The sequence below is a fragment of the Nicotiana sylvestris genome, chromosome 1 (genome assembly GCF_000393655.2).
Source record: "Nicotiana sylvestris chromosome 1, ASM39365v2, whole genome shotgun sequence".
Classification (NCBI taxonomy): Eukaryota; Viridiplantae; Streptophyta; class Magnoliopsida; order Solanales; family Solanaceae; genus Nicotiana; species Nicotiana sylvestris.
This window is the reverse complement of record NC_091057.1, coordinates 145040188-145057144: the sequence shown is the minus strand read 5'-3', so window position 1 is coordinate 145057144 and position 16957 is coordinate 145040188. Positions and strand designations below refer to the sequence as shown.

Sequence of the window (16957 nt, the reverse complement as noted above, 5' to 3'; positions counted from 1 at the left end):
TCATACAGTATGTATTTGTTTAATCTGATTGAACACTTGCTTGGCAATATGTTTACGACCAAGTAAGTTTTCTCGGTTACTCTTCTCACATGAAGAATGTACATAATCTTTTTTAATTGGGTTTTACCTTAAATATTTTGAAATGTGTAGAACTATTTTGTATACATAAAAAGTACTGTTACGATGACTACTTTAACATCTAATTCTGTCTTTCATGCAAAGGTACATTATATTTTCTTTCTTTTTTCTTTGATTTGTTTAAAATTTAACGCCAATAATAGCATCCTTTTTCAAAGTTTTTGTCGGGATACATTAATTAAAGAGAAGGTAAAGAGATGGATGAGAAGATTTTGCGGTGCAAATGGATAAATAAACGGATTTTTGATTAAGTTGTATTCGTTCAACATGAAACGAGAAATTGATTCTTCTGTATTAAAATTTTGAAATTCGTCTTGGTAATAGAAGTTCTAAATTTGAAATAAGAGTTCTGGCAGCTGACTGCTTTCACGAGCCAACAAATTTTAGAACAAAATTGAAAATATTTTTTTCATTTCATTTGAACAGTAAAACATTATATTTCATTTAGCCTAAATAATTATGCATGCACCTATTTAGTGAAATTTGAGTGCTAAAATGAATGAATGTAATATTACACGATATGCTATATAAGATATATCATATTTCTAATTTTATATAATAATTGTGGTTGTCGTCGAAATTCTCAAGTGAATTTTTTTATATTCTTCTTTCTCTTACTGATTGTGTTGTCTTACGATCGACACATATTCAGATTTTAAAAAGGCTTAATCTTAATCAAGAAATTGATTTATTTTTTTCAAATGCTATTTAGTAGTAGATGTCAGTGCTATTTTTTTAGCATTGTCTTTTGTAAGTTTTGTCCTTATGGGTTAATAGTTTTAGCAATTCATGATAGAAGTGATGTGTTGTAAAATTTGCAAAGATGACAGAATTAGAGTGGCTTCAAGATGATTTCTTATATTTTCTTCTTTCTTTGTGCACCGTCTTGGCTTTTACTTTATTAAAGATACTATCCATTCATAATTTTTTTGGTTCAGGAAACTCTAATGGACACTGCAAAAACAATGCAAAAATTTGTGAAAGATGGGTCATTTCAATGACCTACAGTTTAAAATTATGCAATTTATATCAGGAAGAAGTGTTCAAGTTCTTCACATTAGAGGTACATTGTATAATTTTCAAGTTGTCATGTGTAGAATGGTAACATGTAATGACTATACCTTTTAAAAGTAATTTATGTATCATTTCATATGGCTCATCAACTACATCAAATTCAAAAAGATTATCTACTGGATAAACTTACGGAGAAAAAATATTATGATACTTACACCAAACAAATGTAATACTATCAGTGCATGAAATGGTTGAATTATTCTTTTTGCCACAATTGATTAACTTTCACTTTATGATTTTTTCATAGAGATGGTTACCAATTTTTTCCACATTAAACATGTATCAATTCAATTTCGTATTTCACCAAGGGTTTGGTCAAAAGAACTAGAATTGTTATCTCATTATTGTACAATTCAAAGTTTCAGTTAGATCTTAAATATGGTATTCTTTAAATTATAGTTAACTAACTGAAAAAAAAATAATCGTCAATAAATAAAAAAAATAGACAAAGAAGGAGATAGAAATAATGGCATGTATTACTTTAATTATAAAATAAGATGAATTAAATAATACAAATAAATATTATTGGTTATTGATAAATGATCATGGAAATAAATCCTATTACAACTTAATATTCTTTGATACGATCTACTAGTTTCCTTACAACAATAATCTATTGCTATGTCTCCTTAAACCCTTTTCCATAACCACTGGTCTCTTCTTTAAACCTCTTTTTAGTTTTTTTCCTTCTTGTTCGCGTCTTAAAGCCGTTGAGAGACCTGCCGCCGAAACTCCTCTTTTTGGCGACGAAGAGAACATCCAAAACCTAATTCCTCTTTCATTTTCTTCCTTCTGAGTTCCGTTTTCTGCCATGGCTATGGATGGAGAACAGTCACACAAATCTCACAGGTCACGTCAATCTGGTCCCACCGCCAAGAAAAAATCAAAGTCCGATAAGAAAAAGAAAGGTGCTTCCGACGAAAATCAAAAGCAACATAACCCTAAGGTATTCTTTTCTATTTTCTTAATTATTTTTTGTTCTTATATTGTTATGTGCCTGGTTCGTCAACTCTATGTGGCTACAAGTCCGAAGTTTTTGTTTTGTTAAAATAATAGTAATTACTAGTGACTTATACTGTAAATGTGTAGGCATTTGCATTTAATTCGACGGTGAAAGCAAAGAAATTGCAAGCACGAGCTACAGAGAAGGAACAGAAGAGGCTTCATGTCCCAACGATTGATCGGTCCACTGGAGAACCAGCTCCATATGTAATTGTAGTGCAGGGACCTCCCAAGGTTGTTGATATCATGTTTTTGTCATGCACAGTTTTGGTTAGATGTCGGGTTTTAGATTTGATGTTCTTATGGATTATGCTATTATAGGTTGGGAAGTCACTGCTAATTAAGACTCTTGTGAAGCATTACACTAAGCAAAATTTACCCGAAGTTCGAGGTCCCATCACTATAGTGTCAGGTATGGATTTTCATCACTTTTGCATCTTTTTTCACTGAATGCTTACTTTACTTGAGCCTTGTTCTTAAATCCTGGAAAGCACATTTTGGTACTTTTCTATGCAGTTCGCCTTTGGCAATATTGGTAATGGCCAGAAGTAAGACATGTTTTTGTTTTTGGTCCCAAAATAAGGTGTCAGCTTTATCAATTAGCAAAGTAGCTATACATGCAGTATTGCCATAACCATACTCTATTGTAGCTTACTTGGATAACCAAATTCTATTTTAGTTTACTTGGTTCTTTTGTATTGGAAAATTATCGAATCCATTTGTGTATCTGTAGGTAAGCAGAGACGTTTGCAGTTTATAGAGTGTCCAAATGATATCAATGGAATGATTGATGTGGCAAAGTTTGCGGATTTGGCATTACTTCTCATTGATGGTAGCTATGGCTTTGAAATGGTGAGCTTTTGTTTCTTCAGAATAGAAAGACCTTATAGGATAATATAAGATTGTTCTAGTTTTCTCTCATTGAGTATGTAGCAACTCCTCTAATCTATGGATGGATTCAGAGTGAGTTACGTGAGATTTAATTATACGCTGATCCTATTATCATTAATGTAACGTTCTTGAATTTTCTGTCTTTCAAAACCATTTTACTTGACATGCCTTTTCTGATGACATGCAAAAATTATTAATTCTTCTAGAGATCATAATACATTATTACTCTATGCGTCCTTTATGAGTTTCAAGAATTCAAATGTAAACCATGATATCCACTATGGCACCTAATCACATTCAATAACTAGTTTCAATTTTATCTTCTGACACTATCACTTTAATATGCAAGTCAAGCTAACTATTTTATTGTGTGCTTGATCAAAATCTCTCATAGAATAGCAGAGGGAGTATCAGTTTGATTCCTTCACCAACTTAATTTGTTATCTTAAAATTGACATTTGTTGCATTCTTCTGTCTTGGTCACCAAGGGAATGTGGTTAATTATGGGGGTTATATTCTTTCTCTAGTACCTTTCACATTTACGTATTGGTGATTGCCGTCTACTTTACCGCCTCTAGGAAAAGGAATTTTTTTCAGCTGCTATTTTTTGTTGGTAGACCTTGTGATTGATTTAATCATTTTTGCAGGAGACCTTTGAATTCCTTAACATAATGCAAAATCATGGATTTCCTAAAGTTATGGGTGTTCTTACACATCTCGACCAGTTCAAGGATGTTAAGAAGCTTAAAAAGACAAAGCAACGGTTAAAGCATAGATTCTGGACTGAGATATATGACGGAGCTAAATTATTTTATTTGTCTGGTCTTATCCATGGAAAGTAAGTCACTGGCTTCCATATTTGAAAATGACATGTGTGGCATGCAGCTATAATTTAGTGAAATATTTCAATTTAGTTTCTGAAACAACTTTTTAAATGTATAGGTACTCTAAACGTGAAGTGCATAATCTTGCGCGGTTTATCTCTGTCATGAAGTTTCCTCCTTTGTCCTGGCGCATGTCCCATCCTTACATTGTTGTAGATCGATTTGAAGATGTAACTCCTCCCGAAAAAGTGCGCATGGACAGCAAGTGTGACAGAAATATCATTCTGTACGGTTATCTTCGTGGATGTAATTTGATGAAAGGAGCAAAGGTCTGTGATGGGAATGCTTTATTTCTTTTTTCTTTTCAATTATTTGTCAGCGAATAACCTTTAGTGCTACTTGTCATGTAAAATTGTGATATCACTATTAAAGCAAAGATTCATGTATCCTTTAAGGTCAATTGCAAGTTATATAGCTGCTGCGAGATCGCATAGCATTATGCCTAAAGTCTTATGAATTCTGGTTGGCTCTATCGGGCTACAAATAGATAAACTTTAAGAGTGACAATACCATGGAGATGGTTCAAAGATTTAGAGAAAATCATCACACTTAACATTCAAATGCATATCGTGTATCTAATGGATATAATTGTTGGAACTCCCTCTTTAGTTTGAGAAATTTCTAGAGCCATGCCGGCCTGTAGAGTGTGGACCTTTTGGAATGAAAGGAATATAAGGTGCTTTGAATACTAGACTACAATAGTACATATTTTGAAGTATAGGTGCTCAGTGCTGTCATAGGTATAAAGCTCTAAAAAGCGCTCTAGGTTTATTAGAGTTTTAATCAAAACAAACTTTAAGTGTGGGCTTTTAGTAAAAGAAGGCGCAATGAAGGTAAAAAACAAAAATATATATGTAATTCAAATTTGTTCATGATGTTTTCCTGTAGAGCTAATGCACTCATTTTCCGACTATGTTTGTTGTTTAGTGCCACTTGATTCAGGGTAAAACTCATGGGCTATGAGGTTCATGTCTTAGTGCCTTGCCTTAGGCTGAAGCGCAAGGAAAAGGCTCTGCAAGGAACCTTTTGTAGCGTCCAACGCTACCTTAGTGCTTGGCTATTTCAATTGTGAATAATATTTGCTTGTCAAAAAAGCTCGTGAATTCTACTGGTAGATGTTCTAGTAAAGGGGGGGGGGTAAAATGATGGACTTTTCATAACAGAGTGGAAAAGATCAGAAAAAGATGCCTTTGGGATAAAAACTCAATGACTTGTATAATGATTCATGTGAGGATAGTGGAATTTTAATTTTTATCTAGTTGTTTCGGTAAGGTGTTTCAGCTAGTGAGTTAACAGTGTATTTTTCTCTTGTTCATATTCTAAAACTGCTTCATAATATGACCAGGTGCATATTGCTGGTGTTGGTGATTATAGTTTGGCTGGTATAACAGCGTTAGCTGATCCGTGCCCTCTACCATCTGCTGCCAAGAAGAAGGGGCTAAGGGACAAGGAAAAGCTGTTTTATGCCCCCATGTCGGGATTGGGCGATCTTCTCTACGATAAGGATGCTGTGTATATAAACATAAATGATCACTTTGTCCAGTTCTCTAAGGTTGATGAAACAGCTGCTGTTGGGGCTCGCAACGGTACTAATTTCCACTATGTTATTAAGAATCCCAAATTTTCTTTTCTTTTCTATTTTGAAATGAAGAATTCCAAATTTTCTTAGCTTATGGGAAATTCACATTCCCTTATTAGTTCAAAGATATGCGATATGCTTCAGGATGTCTTCCGATATCTGGAATTTAAGTTTTTACTTGTGTCTTGGTTGTTTGAGTTGATATTTTTGTTATAGTACATCATTCGGGAAAAGAGTTTGGTTGGCTGATTAATATTATTCTTTAGCAGCACTCATCATTTAAGAAATGTGTAAGACAGGGTTTTAAATAGAAAACCTGTTTTTCAGCTCTCTTGATGAATGTTATCTCTTTTGTAGCACATTTTTCGTTGTAGCTTTTAAAATTTGCTGCTATTACCAATTAATAGGCCTTGAGTGTCATTGCCTTCCTTTGCTTGCTCTGGGTTCCTTCCATTCAATCCGTTACTCATCATAATTTTTGGGTAAACTTTACTTATTATTGGTCAACCGACTTAATGGGACCAAACTTTGATCATAAGTCGACTCTTGTGGTGGTGTGTCTGTGTCGTCCATTTTCCCCAACTTCTTTGTCTGTCTCTCTCTCTCTTTATCCCGTGCTCTTGTGTATCATATCAGATCACATAATGGACAATGAAGAACTCTTGACTAGAGCCAAGCTACACCACTGATCAGATGTTAATGTGCGGTGTATGCTATTTGCTTAGATGGTGTTAGAAGTTGAGAATTCCTATTTGTTGTAACAATTGAATATGCCTGTTTACCATTGCTTAGATATCAATAGGATAGGAATGGCCATTGATAATCTTATGATCAATAGTAGTTTGTTGAATTCTGTGCATTTTTACTTAGCTGTCCAGTTGAAAAGAAAAAATGAATTATGTCACTGTCACTTTTCTACCATGTTATTAAGAAAAATATTATATACATTTATCAGACAACGTTAGGTGGATGACAATAGAAACTAATATATGTAAATAATAAAAGAAGAATAGGATTAAGTTAAGCACGGTTTTTTTTTACCTTGCTTGGATATTAATAAAAAATCTCACCTGTGTCATGCATGGATTTGCGACTAGTTTTCTTAATAATTTTGGATGACAAAATTATTGGATGTTGAGATCACCTTTTTCCTACATGCTATATGGTTTTCTTTTCTAGGTTATGACTTTTGGCAAGTCATTTTTCCACTGACTAGTATTATCTTTGTTATCAGGGAAGGACAACGATATTGGCGAGGTTTTAGTTAAATCACTTCAGAACACAAAATATTCGATTGATGAGAAGTTAGAAAATAGTTTTATTTCCCTTTTTGGGAAAAAACCTATTCTTTCCTCAGCAAATCCTGAAGCTGATCAAACTTATGGTTTGGAGCCTGCGGAGCGAGATCAGTCTGGGTTAGAACTCAACAGCGGGGAATCAGATAAAGACGATGATGTTGAAGATTTGAATGAGTTGGAACAACTACAGTTAGAGGGAACTCATTCAAGGGATTCAAAGAAGAGAACTTCCGATGATAGCTCGGAGGAAGAAAATACTATTGGATCAGAGAAGCACCCAGGATCCAGTAGTAGTTTCAGGGAACTTGTTGATTTCCATGATGGAAGGATGAGAAGAAAAGCTATCTTTGATGATGATAATGACTTTGATGAAAAGGTAAGCCGATGACATTCATGGTCTTGTTCCTGTCCTTCTAGTTGTACCTCATCTTGTCTATGAGGTGTTTGTGTATTGCGGATAAAAATCAAGAAGATGGGTATCAGTACCAGAATATTAAGGAGGAAGAGCGCTACCTAGTACCATGAAAGCTTTTGCCTCCTTTTTCTCTGGTTTGGAGAAATCTAATAAACCTGTTGCCTTCCACCTCTTTAAGAGCCTCTGAGAAGTGTGCCACCTGTTGTCTTTGTTTAGAGAACAGTGCTTTCTAAAGCTCATCAATTACCCTTTCTAATCATTGATGTAAACTTTAGCAGCGTGTTATTGTGCACATGTTAATTAAGATTAATTTGTATAGGAAATTGTATAGTTTGTTACATCTTCACTTATTGGTATGCACTGAACTTAGTAAGTTACTCTCTCGTATATCCTGGTTCAACTTGTGGTGCAATTGGAGTTTGAAATGCGTGTATGTTGTATTTATGCTATATCATTTGATCCAGGATTATAATGAAGAAGATGACGACGAGGATGAACAGGACGAGGAAGCACAAGATGATATAGAGGACACTGATGAGGAAAATGAAGCTTATCAAAATTCTGGGGAAGATGATGATTTCGATACAGATGGTAGGTTTTTGATCTTCATTTAGTATTGGCATCATCCATTGGGTACTTTGATCTCTTTTTAATATTTCATCATCCTCTTGGCATTGGAGTAAGTAAAGTTCCTAACTTGCTGTAAAGTAGCTCGTATTCTTTCCAACCCTTTCCTAATTACTCCAAATCTTTCATTTGTTACGGGATCCTTTTGTTTTTCTTTTAGTTGGAGAGGACATGGGCAATGCTTCAAGATGGAAAGAGTTCCTGTCAGAAAGGACACGTGAGCGCCAAAATGTTAATCTTATGCAGCTTGTATATGGGGAAACTGAATCCAAGTCAATTACTAAAGCTGGGTTGCAGCAGCGTGGCACTGAAAACGATGATAGTGATACTGAGTTCTTCGTGCCAAAAGGGGAAGGAACTAAGGTTTGTCCTTATACAGCACATCAAATAATAACGCTTTTGGCCCCATGGTAGTTTTGCTTTTGGCCCATGTGATATCCAGCACATTGAGTGTTAAATTAGATGAAATATGTGGAATGGAATCATCGTTTATATAATTAGAAGTATGATTTAAGAGTATCTGTTAACTTTAGTCTAAAAGATCGTCAAAGGAGAGTTATTATTAATGGCTCAATCATGTGACTGCCATGTCTTTTACCCTGTATTTTGAGGGTATCTTGATTTAGAAAATTGTTTTAATATCTTTAAATTTGTCATTCCTGCTTTGTTGTTCTAAAGTATATGCAATGGAAGTATCAAAATGACTTCACTGTAGCAGAAGACATGATAGCCATGTGGAGGGACCAAACCAAACTATCAAAAGATTGAAAGTAATAGACCAAAACTGTATTCATCAATAGTTGAGGGACCAAAGAAATTCCAATCTTCTCAATGCAATTATATATAGCTCTTCCGCTGTTGTAGTCATTTTTTATTTTACTGCTACCATTTTGGTAGGAGTTGAAATAAGCTGTCTAATTATTGCATCTGTTTATGCAGAAACCAGAAGAGCGGGTGAATGATGATAATATTGATGCCGAGGACTGCTCCAAATTTGTAAATTTTGCAAGTCAAAGTGACTGGAAGAGCCAAGAATCCATTGAAAGCATCCGTAGTCATTTTGTCAGCAAAGGCTGGTCCAAAGCGGCTCGTGGAGGCAGCTCAAGAGATGTTGATGGTAATGATGATGCTGGTGAGGATGGCGAGGATCTGTTTGGTGATTTTGAAGACTTGGAAACAGGTCAGAAGTATGAGAGCCATGAGATAGGTGATACTGGAACTGGTGACATGATCCATAGGGATGATGAATCAGCAAATGAGGAGCGTAGGCTAAAGAAATTAGCACTTCGTGCAAAATTTGATAATCAATATCCTTTTGTTACCTTCCTTTCTTTTCCTTCCGGTCCACCCTTTTATCTTCATTCATCATCAAATAATTTTTGCTCTCCCCTAATTATGATGGGTTTTAGGAACAGTTATGTGTGATTTTCTGCTTTGTCAGTGCTATTTGTTTTATTAGCTTAACTTCTATGTACATATGGTGGGTCTGATTCCTCCAATGAGGAGGATGAGGATATCAAACCAGACACAAAGTCTCATCGGGGTCAAGCTGATGGAAACGGCTACTATGATAAGGTGAGCTTTTTGTCAATTACAGCCAACCATAAAGTGGGAATACTTTTACTTTGAGTTAATCATGCCTATTTTCACAGTTGAAGGAGGAGGTAGAGCTTCGGAAACAAGTTAATTTAGCAGCACTGAATGAACTTGATGAGGACACTCGGGTAGAGGTAGAAGGTTTCAGAACAGGAACTTATCTTAGACTAGAAGTGCATGATGTCCCCTCTGAGATGGTCGAATATTTTGATCCTTGCCATCCTATTCTTGTTGGAGGTCTAGCACTTGGGGAAGAAAATGTTGGATACATGCAGGTAAAAGCTCCTCTTTGGTTATGTCCAATTCGCTTCTTTTTTCCTCTGTAAAAATCGTGGTGTATTTTAGCATTTATCAATGTTAAGGCCTTATATGGTATGTAAATCATAGTGGTGAATGGAAAATCTTAATTATGATTTTTGAATGAGTGCCTATTTGCATTCTGATACTACTGGAAAAAACTGTTCTTTTTTCAGGTTCGGCTGAAGCGTCATAGGTGGCACAAGAAAGTGCTGAAGACTAGGGATCCAATTATTGTTTCTATTGGATGGAGGCGCTACCAAACTGTACCTATTTATGCTATTGAGGACCAAAATGGTCGTCATCGTATGCTCAAGTACACTCCTGAGCACATGCATTGCCTGGCAATGTTTTGGGGTCCTCTTGTGCCTCCACACACTGGAATGATCGCTGTTCAAAACTTGTCAAACAATCAGGTAAGGGGTCAGTTATAGATGCCTACAATTGCCTTTAAGTACTTGTCAAACAATTAGGTATGGTGTCAAATTTAGGTGCCTTGGCCTCTTTAATGGAAAGTTGGCTGGAAATGTATTCAGCAAGTACCAAGCTAACATTGTTATGGTCCATTTCCCATTTTGCCTATCGATAGAAATTTTAACTTTACAAGTTTAGCAATGCAAGCTCCCCCAGGTCTGTGATTTAGTGGTATGAGCACAATGCGCGATGGTGTGGGTTAGGCGCATGCCACGGGTTCGATCACTGCCATAGACAAAAGCTTGGTATTTAAGTGAAGAAAGATGGGGAGGGTGGGCCAAACCTTGCGCTACTGGCCCTCTAGGATTTCTCCATGATAAAAGAAAGGTCTAGCAAAGCAAGCCTAACCAGTGCCCTCAAATTAATTGGGAACCATATGTTTAACCATAGATGGAAGAATCATCCGTGAGTACAGATTCATTTGTCTTCACTGGATCATAGTCTCCTTTAAATACTTATTGCATGATTTGCATAACATTTTACTGCCTCAGTTTATCTCATTGCTTCATGCTTGGCCTTTTTCCTGCAATCTCCTAAATATGCCTTAGACTTCTTTCTTGCAATCTCTTAATTTCCTAACTTAGGTTGGTCACTTTACCATGATTGATAGTGCTCTACTCTGTCATAAAGGTATGAAGTCCTTTTCTGCTGTTTGTTTATATTCGATACGTATAAAATTGTCATTTTCACATCTTAGTCTCTTAACTACCTCTTTGATTATTCATTAGCACTATCCAAGAAAAACTTTCACCTCATGGTAGATAAATTTCCTGTCTTTTGAGAAGCTCCCTCCACTAGAGAGTTGTTTGGTTCTGTAGCTTGAAAAACTTATGGGGTCTCATGTTCTAGAAGTGATAACATAATTAGATGGTCATATTCTGTAGTTGAGCACTCATCACCTGGCCCATCTATTTGATTAGTATTTTGCTTCATCTCACAACTCCCTCCACTAAAAAGTTCTTTAGTTCTGGAGCTTGGACAACTTGTGGGGTCTCATGTTCTAGAGGTGATGTTCTACTTATACTTGAAACTTTGAGAATGTAACATAATGTGCAATGGTGTAAAGCTGTCCTTGGCATAGTGAAAGGAGTATAGTCATTCTGGTAAGGATCTGACTCTGTTAATGCTAGGATGTTTTTCATGTTCTGATTTTCTTCTTTGATTGTATATGAAGTTGGATTTGTGTTAAGCGTTGTCAGGCTCCTTTTCAATTCTTTAGAAGAACTTGGTAACTTTGTAAAGTTTGAAGAGCTAACAAATATGTAGTGAGGCAATTTCATAACTAATAACTGAGAGAAGCTTTATCAATAAACAATCCTATGCTATATCAAAGAAGGGGGGGGGGGAGATGTGCAGTCAATTTGTTGCTGCAAATACAGGTGATCCTGCCTCTGTGCTGATTGTTCTACCTTTGTCGTCTTTATATCTTTTCAGGCATCCTTTAGAATCACTGCCACTGCAACTGTGCTAGAGTTCAACCATGCAGCACGAATAGTCAAAAAGATCAAGTTAGTTGGTTACCCATGTAAGATATTCAAGAAGACAGCACTTATCAAGGACATGTTCACTTCAGATCTTGAAATAGCTAGGTTTCAAGGTGCAGCTGTTCGAACTGTTAGTGGAATTCGTGGGCAAGTGAAAAAGGTAGTTTCCTACTCTTGAGTATCATTTGAATGCTGTCTCACTTTGCTTCCTGGTTTTCTAGCTATGGATCCTCGTGCTTGACTGTAAATTGACAGGACTTATTTAGATAAAACAATCAAGCTGGGAAGAATATATTTTCTTGTTACTTCCTCTAGATACCAACTTGCCATGTTGGCTCCCTCTTTTTCTGTAAATATTTAACCACCATCAAGCAATCTGGGACTATTTTTTTATTTTTTTTACTATTTTTAAATGTTACCTTCTCAAAAAAAATATCTTTTAAAACTATTTTCTGGGATCAACATAATTTAACGAAATTGCACCTTGATGGTATTGGAGAAATTTTGATCAGAGGAATAAACAGTATTAAATGAAATGATAGAATAATTACACGTGTTGACTTGTTGAGACATGAGATATTTAGTATTTGAATATTCTAACAAAGCATGGACTTAAACACATGACGAAGATAAATTTGTTGAAAAGAAAAGGTGCAATGTGGGGTAACCGGGGGGGGGGGGAGGGGACTTCATCCATGGTTACCTGCTCTGCTTTTTATTCGAGGTTTGTTCTGGACTCTCTTCTCTCGATACCCATGGGCTCCATGGAGCATTAGTTTGTGGTCCTTGTAAATTCTAGCATAGACCTGGTATTTTCTTAACAGTATTTGCCACATTGTTTGGAGGATGATGATTAGGGTGCCATATCTAAAAGTTGCACATGTTGCAAAGTGATTCCAGCACAAAAAGTTGTGGAGATGTAGTTGGAGTAGTTCTTCGTATTTAGGGGTGGGTTTACTCTTGTTGCCTGAATCTTTTCCCTACTTGCGCTGTTGTTGTTAATCTTAGGCTGCTAAAGAAGAGATCGGTAACCAACCCAAGAAGAAGGGTGGTAATGCCAAAGAAGGCATTGCTAGATGCACATTTGAGGATAAGATCCTCATGAGTGACATTGTTTTCTTGCGTGCTTGGACTCAAGTTGAAGTTCCTAGCTTCTACAATCCGTTGACAACAGCATTACAGCCTCGCGACAAAACTTGGCAAGGAATGAAAACAGTTGCTGAATTAAGGAGAGAACATAATCTGCCAGTGCCTTTCAACAAGGATTCATTATATAAGGTGAAACAAGTTATTTCAGGCGTTGTTAATAACTTCTTAATTACATTCAAAGTCTTTGTGTTGCGTTTTTTCCTGCTGACAGATGCCTCTCTGTTTTTCTTGTTGTTTGGTGCCACAGCCAATTGAACGAAAGCTGAAAAAGTTCAACCCCTTGGTAATTCCCAAAGCATTACAGAAAGATCTCCCCTTTGCCTCTAAGCCCAAGGATACTCCAGCTCGGAAGCGACCACCATTGGAAGGTCGGAGGGCTGTGGTGATGGAACCTCATGAGCGTAAAGTTCTTGCTAATATTCAACATCTTAGACTCATTCAGCATGAGAAGGTATGTTCCCTCCAACCGGAGCAGTGAACGCTCGGTTTTACTACTAGTGCTTTTGTGGGTGTGTAGGTTGTGTGGTCACTTGTCAATTAATACCAGCTATGGGCTCTTAAAGAGTTATTTGGGTAATTCGTCCATAAGTGACAGTTCTCTTAGCCCCTCTGCTATGTAAATTTTTACTGTCAGTCAAAATGAGGTGTCTGAGGTGTATGTTGGATATGAGGTGTATGTTTCCCATTGTTTTAAATGCATTTTGCAGATGAAAAAGCGCAAGCTCAAAGAAGGAGAGAAAAAGAAAGCACTTGAAGCAGAAAGGATCAAGGAAGAGCAACTCTCAAAGAAGCGACAGAGAGAAGAGAGACGAGAAAGGTACCGTGCGCAGGATAAACTGAAGAAGAAAGCCCGCAGGGAATAGGGTCTTAGTTCTCCATAGACTGCCTGGAACAGTTTATCTACCCAGATAATTGGGTCAATCTTGCTGGAAGAACTGAAAGCTTGGTTGATTGCCAAACTTGGATCGGTATCATTTAACTTTGCATCATCAGTGGCGGCATGTTGTCATCAGCTAGATATGAGATGCGACTTCAACGTGTTTGGCCAACCAGTGGATCTTTTGCTATCCTTGGACCTCAGCCTCGTTGTGTACCATGAAATATTGGCCAGATTTTTGTAGCTTAGGGAAAGTGCATATATATTATCATAAATCTGTACAAGATGCAATAGTGGCATGAATATGCAATGTAATGCTTCCTAAATCTGTTGCTCCTATTTTCCTCTTTAGTGTTTACGAAGTAGCACCTTAGTGCTTTATTTATTGGCTTCTCCTTATTTAGATGGAGAACTGTTTGTTATTCTTTGTAATAATATTACAAAAGGAATTCTAAATGTACACGTTAGTGCAATCACAGTGGCGTCTGGGGGGAGTATACTGTGTACGCAGACTTTATCCCTACCTCCCTCGTGAAGGAAGAGAGGTTACAGTAATAATGACAAGAAAATAAGATAATAGTAACAAATAGCATAGCCTGTAATAGCAAGGAATTAGGAACACGAAAGCTACAAGAGAAGTGGGAAAAGAAAATCTATTAGCAACATAACTTATTGGCACGGCTAAGAGTGGCTAGAATTCAATATTCGGGTCCATTGGATTAAGGTACTAATTTGTACTAATTGTTATTCCATTAGTTTCATTTTATGTTCCCGTTTCTTCTTAATTTGTTTAAAAAAGAATGATATCCTTTATATTTAGAAACTTTAATTTAAATTTTATTTTATAAATGTTACAGTTTGTTTAAGATAGCAAGTTTTAGTAATCTATCTATATCAATATCTATCTATCTATCTATTATAAAAGCACGAATATTAAAATGCTAAATGTTGAATGACCAAAATATCCTCAAAATATTGATCAACTTTTATGTCCTTCAAAAATTAAAGTACAAATAAGTTTATATCAGATAAAACTGTAATTACATGTAAATTTTAGTAATATGATTACACTAGAACTCTGAGTTTTGCAAAACTACTAGCCTGTTTGGCCAAGCTTCTTTTTGGCCAAAAGTATTTTTTTTTTGCTAAAAGCACTTTTGGCCAAAAATTGAGGTGTTTGGCCAAGCTTTTGGAAGGAAAAAAAGTGCTTTTGGGGAGAAGCAGATGCAGTTTTGGAGAAGCAGAAAAAGTAGCTTCTCTCCAAAAGTACTTTTTTGAGAAACACTTTTGAGAAAAATACACTTAGAAGCAGTTTTTTAAAGCTTGGCCAAACACTAATTGCTGCTCAGAAGTGCTTTTCAAACTAATTAGCCAAACACAAACTGCTTCTCACCAAAAGTACTTTTGAGAAAAGCACTTCTCAAAATAAGCTGATTTTTGCAGTTTGGCCAAACCGGCTATACGATTTCGAACATTAACTTTTAGCCAACTTCAAAACAATTTTGGGACTTTGAACCAAATAGATATCTTTATTAATTTATTCCCGTAAGAACTAAGTACCCTTCAACTTATTGTTTGAAATTAGAATTCAATGAGAATTTTAAAAGGTAGACCTAATTTTTTTATTCGTAGACTTCTTACAGACTTTTAAAATCACTAGTTTCTATGTACGTGTTTCACAAGTAACAGCCCAACTAAAAAGAGAAAGATTTAATAAATAAAAAAAGGTAAAGTAATTAAGTACAATACAATAGTCACGATTAATAATAAATACTGTTAATTTCATGCAATTTATATTTGATAAAATATCACTTTTTAGTTAACTCATACCATATAGGAGTATGTTTTATTATCACTGTTGCATTTTAATTATCTATATAAACAAAGTGGGTAAGAAAGACTTTGGTGTGCATTCATTTAATGAAAAGAAGCTTTTAACCTTTAAATATATAATAAATACATATAAATAACATGACAACAAACGTGTGGCGAAAAGTCATTTTGTGTTAAAATATTTTAGTATGTATTACTATCATCTTTTATGGAGTCAAAATAAGAAGGATTTTACTTTCACATAATAATTTGACAATTGATATCCCATCTTGTTGATTGACATATTTATTTTTGTAGTTATTGTAGTTGTTGCCATAATGTATTTTGCGGAACTTACATTTTTATTTAATGATGAAAATTATTAAAAAATCTAGCACTACCATAACTGTTGGAATTGACGACCAATTATTTTGGAAGAAGACCAAATCTCTTATACGCTCTTCCATGTTTGTCATGAATGTTGGATTTATTCTAGCTCTTGTATATATTGTTGGTTGAATCTTTTTTAGTTGATGCTAGAAGTATGTTTTTTACCAAACGTATATCTACAGTCTTCGTCCTCGTCGATTTTGGAATTACTTGTAACACTTGATGCAAATTACCTCCAAATCTCATTACTTTTCACCAAATGATTCATAAATGTTCATTATACCTCCAAAGCTCTTGTTAACTATTTTGATTGACTGACACTTAACCATTGATGCTTATGTTCCTCTTCAGAGGAATCAATACTTAAACTTTATACCAAAATCATTAACTATTTTAGGACAAAACTAAAAACACGTGTATCTTGAAAAAATCCAAAGGACCTATAAATGATGCGAATTAGGAGTACCAATTAAATAATATAATAGTTAAGCCAAGTGGAAAACACCTAAATATAAGCGAAGTGGAAGAAATAATACCTTTTGATGCAAAATTTTGTTATGGAGTAATATACTTGTCAAAAAGTTTATCATGGAGAATAAAGAATAGTGACTTCTTTTATAGAAGTGTTTAAATCCTTTTTTCTAATTGATTCAGATAATATAATAAGTTTTCAAATTATTAAATTTGTAGTGGGAATGGATTCATGTATGTTTCCTACGACTAATAGGATTAGAGGGCCGACGCTGGAGGTATTGGTATTAGTTTTGGATTCAGACAATATAATTAGAGGTTGTCAAATATATGAATTTTTAGAAAATATAACGTGTTCCTAGGAGGAATTGGTATTAGGTTTAGGAACAACTGGATGTATTCATGTGTGTTTCCTACGACTAATAGGATTAGAGGGCCGTCGCTGGAATTCCAATTATGAACTTTCCTTCAGAGTTATTATATTTAATATTTCAAGGCT

General features: G+C 35.3%; 1 protein-coding gene across 1 annotated transcript; it reads left to right on the top strand.

The window, feature by feature from the left end:
• Positions 1-1886: 1886 nt before the first annotated feature.
• On the top strand, positions 1887-14245 carry LOC104213098 (uncharacterized). The gene is made up of 18 exons (XM_070168714.1): positions 1887-2158; positions 2302-2448; positions 2536-2626; positions 2948-3066; positions 3753-3943; positions 4048-4258; positions 5335-5575; positions 6803-7242; positions 7746-7872; positions 8069-8271; positions 8848-9219; positions 9388-9483; positions 9561-9779; positions 9978-10217; positions 11710-11919; positions 12768-13037; positions 13156-13359; positions 13616-14245. The coding sequence occupies exons 1-18, from the start codon at positions 2024-2026 to the stop codon at positions 13769-13771; spliced, it is 3672 nt and encodes a 1223-aa protein (XP_070024815.1). The 5' UTR covers positions 1887-2023; the 3' UTR covers positions 13772-14245.
• Positions 14246-16957: the final 2712 nt, after the last annotated feature.